Source organism: Scomber japonicus, chromosome 2 (genome assembly GCF_027409825.1).
Source record: "Scomber japonicus isolate fScoJap1 chromosome 2, fScoJap1.pri, whole genome shotgun sequence".
Lineage (NCBI taxonomy): Eukaryota > Metazoa > Chordata > Actinopteri > Scombriformes > Scombridae > Scomber > Scomber japonicus.
In genome coordinates, this window is record NC_070579.1 from 464,635 (window position 1) to 474,958 (window position 10,324).

The following is a 10,324-nucleotide window of genomic DNA, read 5'->3' on the forward strand; positions in this document are numbered from 1 at the left end:
TCATGTTTCTGTTTCCTCTCAGCTTCCTACGAGCTGATTGGACGAGAACAAACAGGTAAGAAAGCTCTGACCTGATCTCACCATGGAACCTCCTCTCAGGGTTCCTCACAGGGTTCCTCAGGGTTCCTCTCAAGGTTCCTCAGGGTTCCTCTCAGGGTTCCTCAGGGTTCCTCAGGGTTCTGCTGTCAGGTTTTGTCTCTGCAGTAGTTAGAACCGATGGTTCTGTTGATGGAGAACCTTGATGTTCCTGCTCTGTGATTGGTCTGTTCTGTGGTTCTGATGCGGTTCTGATGCGGTTCTGTTGTGGGTCAGGATGTTCGGAGGCGTGTCTGAGCGGATCCAGAAGGACCGGCAGCGGGCCGGAGGACTGGGCTCGGTCCAGCAGGCGGTGCGGTACCTGAACCAGGACTACCAGGCCCTGAAGGAGGACTGCCTGCAGAACGGATCCATGTTCGAGGACCCAATGTTCCCTGCAGAACCCGCCTCGCTGGGCTTTAAGGAACTCGCTCCACACAGCGCCAAAACCAGCGGAGTGGACTGGAAGAGACCCACGGTGAGAACCAGGACTCTGTAGTCCCTGATAGAACCAGGACTCTGTAGTCCCTAATAGAACCAGGACCCTGATAGAACCAGGACCAGGAGCTTTCAGTGTGTGTGTGTGTGTGTGTGTGTGTGTGTGTGTGTGTATTAATGTGTGTGTGTGTGTGTGTGTGTGTGTGTGTGTGTGTGTGTGTGTGTGTGTGTGTGTGTATTAATGTGTGTGTGTGTGTGTGTGTGTGTGTGTGTGTGTGTGTGTGTGTGTGTGTGTGTGTGTGTGTGTGTGTGTATTAATGTGTGTGTGTGTGTGTGTGTGTTTGTGTGTGTATTAATGTGTGTGTGTGTGTGTCTCTGTGTGTGTGTGTGTGTGTATTAATGTGTGTGTGTGTGTGTGTCTCTGTGTGTGTGTGTGTGTGTGTGTGTGTGTATGTGTGTGTGTGTGTGTGTGTGTGTGTGTGTGTCCTCCCTCTCACCGTCTCTGATTGGCTGTTGCAGGAGCTGACGGAGGACCCCCGGTTCATTGTGGGCGGAGCCACGAGGACGGACATCTGCCAGGGAGCGCTGGGTGAGTCATGTGACCTCGCCCACTGAGAGGCACACCGAGGGGACTTCCCTGACGACGGTTGCTAGGAGACCGGCTGGCTGTTTGAGTCAGAGAGTAAACAGAGAGTCACGAGGGAGGGAGGGAAGGAGGGGGCAAAGTCACATCTGCCCCCCCACTCCCCCCATTGTTAAAATGACAATAATTAAAGTCAGATTATAAATATGTTGCCAGCTCACATCTCTGATAGGGTTATGGAGATTATTCCATCATTAAAGAACACTTCCTTTTTCCTTCTGGATGTAATTCAGCTGTGATGATGATGATGATGATGATGAAGGAGTGATGATGATGAGCTTTAGAAACCAGTAGAAGAAGCTTTAACTCTATGAACAGACTCTGTGTCTGAGCTCTCTTCCTGTTAAAACTGAGTGTTTCCTGTTGCTCATACGGGTGAGACGTTCTTTAAATAATGGGCACTTAACAACCCCCCCCCCCCATCCCACCCCCCACCCCCCCGCCTTAAGATCTGACCCAACTCAGGTCCTAAACACAGAGTATAAGTGCTTTTTAGTTCCATCATCCATCAAGCTCAATAATAATAGGTGATGATATGACAGGTGTGTGTGTGGGGGGGGGGGGGCACTTTGTATTGTTCTAGTTTAACGTGGAGCAGCACAGTGACTGGGTTAGGGTTAGGGTTGGGAGGGGTGGGGGGGTTGGGGTTGGGGTTCAGGGGTAGTAAGATAAACTTAAAATGCACTGGCCTACAGACTTGGGCTATAACTGTCTATTTCTGGTAGTTGTGATGGTGTGGATGGTGAATGGGGGAGGGGGTAAATGGTCATTCATGTGTGTATATGGTACAAGTCTACCTGCACCGTATGTATGAAGTTCCGTTTTATGGTTTGGTGGAGTGCTGTAGTAGTGTGGGAAAATGTGGAGACCAGGGGTAAGATATGTGGGTCAGATTGAGTTTGGCTGTTGGGTGTGTTTGATGTGGAGCAGACCCCTTGCCCAGCGGGGAGAGTGGTAGGAGGATGGTGGGTGGGGAAGGGGTACAGACCCTGTTTCGGGTAGGGGGGGACGGTTAGGGGGTGTCTAAAAGTGACTCCAGACATGTTGCCTCTGGTTTGGGAACTAACAGTGACTCCAGACATGTTGCCTCTGGTTTGGGAACTAACAGTGACTCCAGACATGTTGCCTCTGGTTTGGGAACTAACAGTGACTCCAGACATGTTGCCTCTGGTTTGGGAACTAACAGTGACTCCAGACATGTTGCCTCTGGTTTGGGAACTAACAGTGACTCCAGACGTGTTGCCTCTGGTTTGGGAACTAACAGTGACTCCAGACATGTTGCCTCTGGTTTGGGAACTAACAGTGACTCCAGACATGTTGCTGCCTCTGGTTTGGGAACTAACAGTGACTCCAGACATGTTGCCTCTGGTTTGGGAACTAACAGTGACTCCAGACATGTTGCCTCTGGTTTGGGAACTAACAGTGACTCCAGACATGTTGCCTCTGGTTTGGGAACTAACAGTGACTCCAGACACGTTGCCTCTGGTTTGGGAACTAACAGTGACTCCAGACATGTTGCCTCTGGTTTGGGAACTAACAGTGACTCCAGACGTGTTGCCTCTGGTTTGGGAACTAACAGTGACTCCAGACATGTTGCCTCTGGTTTGGGAACTAACAGTGACTCCAGACATGTTGCTGCCTCTGGTTTGGGAACTAACAGTGACTCCAGACATGTTGCCTCTGGTTTGGGAACTAACAGTGACTCCAGACATGTTGCCTCTGGTTTGGGAACTAACAGTGACTCCAGACATGTTGCCTCTGGTTTGGGAACTAACAGTGACTCCAGATGTGTTGCCTCTGGTTTGGGAACTAACAGTGACTCCAGACATGTTGCCTCTGGTTTGGGAACTAACAGTGACTCCAGACATGTTGCCTCTGGTTTGGGAACTAACAGTGACTCCAGACATGTTGCCTCTGGTTTGGGAACTAACAGTGACTCCAGATGTGTTGCCTCTGGTTTGGGAACTAACAGTGACTCCAGACATGTTGCCTCTGGTTTGGGAACTAACAGTGACTCCAGACATGTTCCTCTGGTTTGGGAACTAACAGTGACTCCAGATGTGTTGCCTCTGGTTTGGGAACTAACAGTGACTCCAGACACGTTGCCTCTGGTTTGGGAACTAACAGTGACTCCAGACATGTTGCCTCTGGTTTGGGAACTAACAGTGACTCCAGACACGTTGCCTCTGGTTTGGGAACTAACAGTGACTCCAGACACGTTGCCTCTGGTTTGGGAACTAAAAGTGTTTCTGTGTTGTCCTCATTGAGTCTCTCATCCCGTAAGAACCTTAAACTGTTTCCATGGTTACGGGAACGCTGACTCAGCTCCACACTTTAAATGTTTCAGCACTTCTGAGCTCGTATCGATCGGTTCATTGATCAGTGAGTGCTTCAGCAGGAAGATGATGATGTTAGCGTGTAGCGTAGCATCACTTCCCCACAGACCGTCTGGAGCTAATGGAGCTAATGGAGCTAATGGAGCTAATGGAGCTAATGGAGCTGATGGAGATGATGGAGCTAATGGAGATAATGGAGATGATGGAGCTGATGGAGTCAGCTGATCAGCAGCATTTCCTGTAAGGAGGAGATGAGTTATTATTTATGAAGCTGTTGCTGAACAATAAACCTTCATCTCAGAGTCTCATCATCATAAATGATCCAGTTTGTCTTTTAGGAGTTTAATAACATCAGAAAGTCTCAGTGAGTGGCTCAGTGGGTAGAGCCCCCGCCCCCCTGATTGGCCGTTAGTCTGGTCACCTCCTGGCCTCTGATTGGCCGTTAGTTGGGTCACCTCCTGGCCTCTGATTGGCCGTTAGTTGGGTCACCTCCTGGCCTCTGATTGGCCGTTAGTTGGGTCACCTCCTGGCCTCTGATTGGCCGTTAGTTGGGTCACCTCCTGGCCTCTGATTGGCGGTTAGTCGGGTCACCTCCTGGCCTCTGATTGGCGGTTAGTCCGGTCACCTCCTGGCCTCTGATTGGCCATTAGTCCGGTCACCGCCTGGCCTCTGATTGGCGGTTAGTCGGGTCACCTCCTGGCCTCTGATTGGCGGTTAGTCCGGTCACCTCCTGGCCTCTGATTGGCGGTTAGTCCGGTCACCTCCTGGCCTCTGATTGGCGGTTAGTCCGGTCACGTCCTGGCCTCTGATTGGCCGTCCCTGTCTGTGTTGACCAGGTGACTGCTGGCTGCTGGCTGCGATTGGCTCTCTGACTCTGAACGAGCAGCTGCTGCATCGCGTCGTTCCTCACGGTCAGAGCTTCAGCCAGGAGTACGCTGGGATCTTCCACTTCCAGGTGAGACCCTAACCCTAACCCCCCCCCCCCCCACCCCAACCCTAACCCTCCACCTGCTTCCAGGTGAGACCCTAACCCTAACCCCCCCCCCCCCCCCCAACCCTAACCCTAACCCTCCACCTGCTTCCAGGTGAGACCCTAACCCTAACCCCCCCCCCCCCCCCCAACCCTAACCCTAACCCTCCACCTGCTTCCAGGTGAGACCCTAACCCTAACCCCCCCCCCCACCCCAACCCTAACCCTAACCCTCCACCTGCTCTCAGCTCACACAGGGCTGAATCTGACTGACCTGAAATAAAGAGTCTCTCTACCTGTCTATCTGTCTACCTGTCTGTCTCTCTAACCTGCCTGTCTACCTGTCTGTAGTTCTGGCAGTTCGGTGAGTGGGTGGACGTCGTGATTGACGACCGGCTGCCGGTGAAAGACGGAGAGCTGATGTTCGTCCACTCTGCTGAAGGCAGCGAGTTCTGGAGCGCTCTGCTGGAGAAAGCCTACGCTAAGTAAGACCTGCTAGTCTACTGCTGATTTAACCTGTCAGGCATGGTGCTAACCCTACGCTAAGTAAGACCTGCTAGTCTACTGCTGATTTAACCTGTCAGGCATGGTGCTAACCCTACGCTAAGTAAGAGCTGCTAGTCTACTGCTGATTTACACTGTCAGGCATGGAGCTGGCTTCCACAAACCACTGTGTGTTTCCTGTATATTTCCTGTGTGTTTCCTGTGAAGGTTGAATGGCTCATACGAGGCGCTGTCAGGCGGCAGCACCACTGAGGGCTTCGAGGACTTCACTGGTGGTGTAGCAGAGATGTACGAGTTGAAGAAAGCTCCCAGAGATCTTCATCGCATCATCAGCAAAGCTCTGCAGAGAGGCTCGCTGCTCGGCTGCTCCATCGACGTTAGTCTCACACTGACACTTAGATAAGGCCCGCCCACAAACAGAGATCTTCCAATCACAGCTTAGCATCATTAACCTGTCACAGCAGGTGAACAGAGCAGAGCTAAAGTGTTTAAGGTTCCAGAAATCAGGCTAAAATCAGGATAAAACTATAGAAGCAGAGTTTTAGTTTAAACATGTCTCATCAGATCAGTCAGCTGGCGGTTCTTTAATGATCTGCTCTGCCATCAGATCACCAGCGCCTTCGACATGGAGGCGGTCACCTTCAAGAAGCTGGTCAAAGGCCACGCCTACTCTGTGACTGCACTCAGACAGGTGAGTCCAGGTTAAACAGTAAAAACCTTCCAGAGGCTGAAGCCAGAGCTGAGTGTTCCTGACTGTCTGCAGGTGGAGTACCGCGACCGCCAGGAGCGTCTGATCCGCATCAGGAACCCGTGGGGTCAGGTGGAGTGGACCGGAGCCTGGAGCGACAGGTTCCCGCTTCTCTTTTTAACATTTTAAACATTTAATGACCAAAACATGTCGTCTGTTTGTTCATCAGCAGCAGAGATCATCATTATATTATAATCATGGTGTGTTTGGTGTCAGCTCCTCAGAGTGGAACTCGGTGGACTCGGCGGAGAAAGATGAGCTGCTGTGTAAGATGGAGGACGGAGAGTTCTGGTAGGTTTGAGTTCGGATGAAGCTCAGAGTCGGTTCTCAGGATTCAGACGCTGACGAGTGTCCGTCTGTGTCAGGATGTCGTTTCAGGACTTCCTGCGTCAGTTCTCCAGGCTGGAGATCTGTAACCTGACCCCGGACGTCCTCAGCGAAGACGCCACCAGCTTCTGGACCACCGTGACGTTTGAGGGCGGCTGGAGGAGAGGAAGCACCGCCGGAGGCTGCAGGAACAATCCCAGTGAGCAGAACCATGTTTCACTCTTAGTACAGATCAGTCCAGGCTTGTTCTCACACGGAGAACCAAACTGAACCCATCACAGCGTTCTATCATGTTCTACTATCTGAGTCTGACTCGTGTTCCACAAGCTTTTAACCCTCCTGTTGTGCTCAGGTCAAGGAAGGAAGGAAGGAAGGAAATGAGGAAGGAACGAAGGAAGGGAGGAAAGGAGGAAAGAAGGAAGGAAGGAAGGGAGGAAAAGAGGGAGGAAGGAAGGAGGAAAAGAGGAAGGAAGTAAGGAGAGGAAAGAAGGAATGAGGAAGGAAGGAAGGAAGGAAGGAAGGAGGAAAAGAGGAAGGAAGTAAGGAGAGAAGGAAGGAAGTGAGGAACAGTCAAAAGAGATGGGGTCAATTTGACCCGGGAGCACAACAGGAATAAGTTCAAATCTCTTTATTTTACTTATTAAACTTCTTCATTTTTAATCACATGATCAGTGAACTAACCTCTGAGAACTACATTACCCATGATGCTCTGCAGACACGTTCTGGATCAACCCTCAGTATAAGGTCACGCTGCTGGAGGAGGACGACGACCCCGAGGACGACGAGGCCGCCTGCAGCTTCCTGGTGGCTCTGATGCAGAAGGACCGCCGCCGCCACCGTCGCCACGGCCAGGACATGCACACCATCGGGTTCGCCGTCTATGAGGTCAGAGGTCAAACGTCACTGATGATGTCATTGCAGTACACAGCTCTCTGTCTCAGTGGTGCCACCGATCACCCACTGCAGTTACCATAGCAACCTCATAGCAACCACGTCTCAGCCACTTAGCAACGGCATAGCAACCACATAGCAACATCATAGCAACCACATAGCAACTGCATAGCACCCACATAGCAACTGCATAGCAACCACATAGCAACCTCATAGCAACCATATAGCAACCACATAGCAACTTCATAGCAACCATATAGCAACCGCATAGCAACATCATAGCAACCACATAGTCACTGTATAGCACCTACATAGCAACCATGTAGCAACCACATGGCAACCGCATAGCAACCACACTCTGCAGACACCTCAAAAGCATCAATCAATCAATCAGTAAACTCAATAAACATGTCTCAAATAACCCCAGACACTTATATCTTAGTAATCATATAAAAAGCCTTTATAACCATGTAGCAGCTAACTAGAACTTAATGAATAAAAGAACATGTTGGCTGGGTTAGTTTGACCTTTGACCTTCTCTCTGTTTGTCGTTCACAGATTCCTGACGAGGTGAGTCCAGCTCAGTTTAAACTCTTAAATCAGTAAATCATTAAAACAGTTTAACGTCTCATTTATCCTCTAACGCTAACGTCTGTCCATCAGCACCGTGGCTGTCAGAGCGTCCACATGAAGAAGGAGTTCTTCCTGCGTCACTCCTCCTGCGCTCGCTCCGAGACCTTCATCAACCTGAGAGAGGTGAGCGCCAGACTCCGCCTCCCGCCGGGCGAGTACCTCATTGTCCCGTCGACCTTCGAACCCTCGAAGGAGGCCGACTTCGTCCTGAGAGTTTTCACCGAGAAACAGTCTGAGACCCAGTGAGTCTGAGTTTTATATGAACATAAACCTATATTATAATAATATTTTAATTATAATTAATATTGTATATAATCTATATGTTGTATATAAAGATAACTGAGTGTGTCTCTGCAGGGAGATGGACGATGACGTGGTGGCAATCATTGATGACGAGGTGAATTATTTGATTTTCTTAACTCATCAAACTGAACTTTCTGAATCTAAAAAGGAAATGAATAAACTGATCATTGTTTCCTGATGACCTTTGACCTCAGCAGCTTCCTGTTGTTCTTCTTCTTCTGTGCAGGAGGAAACCTCCGAGAGCGACATTGATGATTCCTTCAGGTCCATGTTCGCCCAGCTGTCCGGAGACGTGAGGAGACTTTATTTTAATAAACAATCATTTTTTAATCCATTGACACAAAAGTAAAATAAGTGACGTTTAGTTTCCATCACAAACAGCAAATATGAATATAAGTTAAACTAAAAACAGCTTTCTGAGCCAGAAGTACGTCTTCTTCAGCCGAGGGCAGCAGGAAACATTCACTCTGAAGCTTAGAGCTCCTCCTAGTGGCTGAAAGCAGCTGCTAATGAACCTGAATACTAGACTACACTCAGTGACTCTTTGCAGCAAGACATCATGGAGGTCACAGTTAATCTGTTAATATTCAGGTTTAATAACTCGTCTCTTGGTTTGATCTCTTGATGCTGCAGCAGGTTGGAACAGGAGCTGAGTAAATCTAGCTTATGGATGGATGGATGGATAGATAGATAGATAGATAGATAGATAGATAGATAGATAGATAGATAGATAGATAGATAGATAGATAGATAGATAGATAGGTAGACGGATAGATAGATAGATAGATAGATGGATAGATAGATAGATAGGTAGATAGATAGATAGATAGATAGATAGATAGATAGATAGATAGATAGATAGATGGATAGATGGATAGATGGATAGATAGATAGATAGGTAGATAGATAGATAGATAGATAGATAGATAGATAGGTAGATAGATAGATAGATAGATAGATAGATAGATAGATAGATAGATAGATAGACGGATAGGTAGACGGATACGTAGATAGGTAGGTAGATAGATTATTGGATTACTGAACATGTGTGTCTCATCAGGACATGGAGATCTCAGTGGGCGAGCTCAGGACCATCCTCAACCGAGTCGTGTCCAAACGTAAGTTCTGATGTTTTTTAACAAATGAATAAAAGTCAGAACAAAGAGAAGAAAAGAAAAACAGAAAATAAAAGAAAAAACATGACAAGCAGTTCTGCTCGATGACTCTGGAGGCTGCAGAGGTTTTAAATCAACAGATCAATGACTGAAGCTACTGAAGAGAAACCTCAGAGTTGCTCAGTGATGATCTGATTCAGATTAATAAACTGTGTGTGAGTTCCTCTTTAATATAACAAACCTTCATTCATCTGTAACAGTTCCTCACTGCTGCTGACATGTTCTTCTTCTGTGGTGGTGGTGGTGACATGTTCTTCTTCTGTGGTGGTGGTGACATGTTCTTCTTCTGTGGTGGTGGTGGTGGTGACATGTTCTTCTTCTGTGGTGGTGACATGTTCTTCTTCTGTGGTGGTGGTGATATGTTCTTCTTCTGTGGTGGTGGTGATATGTTCTTCTTCTGTGGTGTTTGCAGACAGAGACCTGCAGACGGACGGGTTCAGCATGGAGTCCAGTCGAGCGATGGTCAGCCTGATGGACGTATCCTCCCTACATTTACACACTGATGACAGGAAGATCATTAAATACTAACTATATATCTGTACAGCCAGCAGCTCTAGATTTATATTAACTGACTGGTTCTGTTGAAGTTGAGTGTGTTGTTGTAACTTTGACGGACTGGCTCTCAGAAAGACGGCAGCGCTCGGCTCGGTCTGGTCGAGTTTCAGGTTCTCTGGAACAAGATCAAGAAGTGGCTGGTGAGTCTGAAACTCATTAACTCATTAACTCATTAAGTCTGAATCTGTCTGAGAGTTAAAAATGTTCAACATCGTCCACATGATGCTCCTCATCTCTGCAAATTAACAGAGAATAAATAATGAATCATCAGATCTGCTGGCGAGCTGCCAGTCAGACCTGGGAAACCTAAACCAGTAGTGAGGGTGAACTGGGAACGTCTGGCCCCCGTCCACCAGACCTTCAACTTCTCCTGCAGTCCAGTTTGGAGACCTCAGAATCACCTCTCTGCTGTTTACGGTTGATGTTGTTCTGTTGGACTCTACAGGTGAAGTCCTCCAACAGGCTCTGGGACGGTTTGCTGCTGAATGTGAAGTGGTCAGGATGAGAGTCAGTACCTCCACATCTGAGGCCATGGTGCTCTGCTGGAAATAGGTGGACTGCCCTCTCAGGGTTGGGGGGGGGGGGGGTCAATGCCCCAAGCGGAGGAGTTTAAGTATATGGGGGTCTTCATCACAGTGAGGGACAGATAGAGCGTGAGATCGACAGGTGGATGGGTGCAGCATCAGCAGTGATGACCGTCCTGGTGCAGCTGAGCCTGAAGGTGAA

At 48.7% G+C, this 10,324-nt stretch overlaps 1 protein-coding gene across 1 annotated transcript in view; it reads left to right on the forward strand.

Annotated features, from left to right (window-relative positions):
* Positions 1 to 313: 313 nt before the first annotated feature.
* LOC128378205 (calpain-1 catalytic subunit-like) overlaps positions 314 to 10,324 on the forward strand; it is a 15,337-nt gene continuing 5,326 nt past the window's right edge. The window contains exons 1-17 of the mRNA XM_053337653.1: positions 314 to 553; positions 1,033 to 1,102; positions 4,329 to 4,447; positions 4,814 to 4,947; positions 5,174 to 5,342; positions 5,574 to 5,657; positions 5,730 to 5,815; positions 5,931 to 6,005; positions 6,080 to 6,240; positions 6,757 to 6,926; positions 7,491 to 7,502; positions 7,596 to 7,807; positions 7,923 to 7,962; positions 8,095 to 8,160; positions 8,929 to 8,986; positions 9,456 to 9,520; positions 9,670 to 9,738. Of these exons, the coding sequence (XP_053193628.1) occupies positions 314 to 553; positions 1,033 to 1,102; positions 4,329 to 4,447; positions 4,814 to 4,947; positions 5,174 to 5,342; positions 5,574 to 5,657; positions 5,730 to 5,815; positions 5,931 to 6,005; positions 6,080 to 6,240; positions 6,757 to 6,926; positions 7,491 to 7,502; positions 7,596 to 7,807; positions 7,923 to 7,962; positions 8,095 to 8,160; positions 8,929 to 8,986; positions 9,456 to 9,520; positions 9,670 to 9,738 (1,830 nt within the window). The remainder of the gene's footprint in view (positions 554 to 1,032; positions 1,103 to 4,328; positions 4,448 to 4,813; positions 4,948 to 5,173; positions 5,343 to 5,573; positions 5,658 to 5,729; positions 5,816 to 5,930; positions 6,006 to 6,079; positions 6,241 to 6,756; positions 6,927 to 7,490; positions 7,503 to 7,595; positions 7,808 to 7,922; positions 7,963 to 8,094; positions 8,161 to 8,928; positions 8,987 to 9,455; positions 9,521 to 9,669; positions 9,739 to 10,324) is intronic.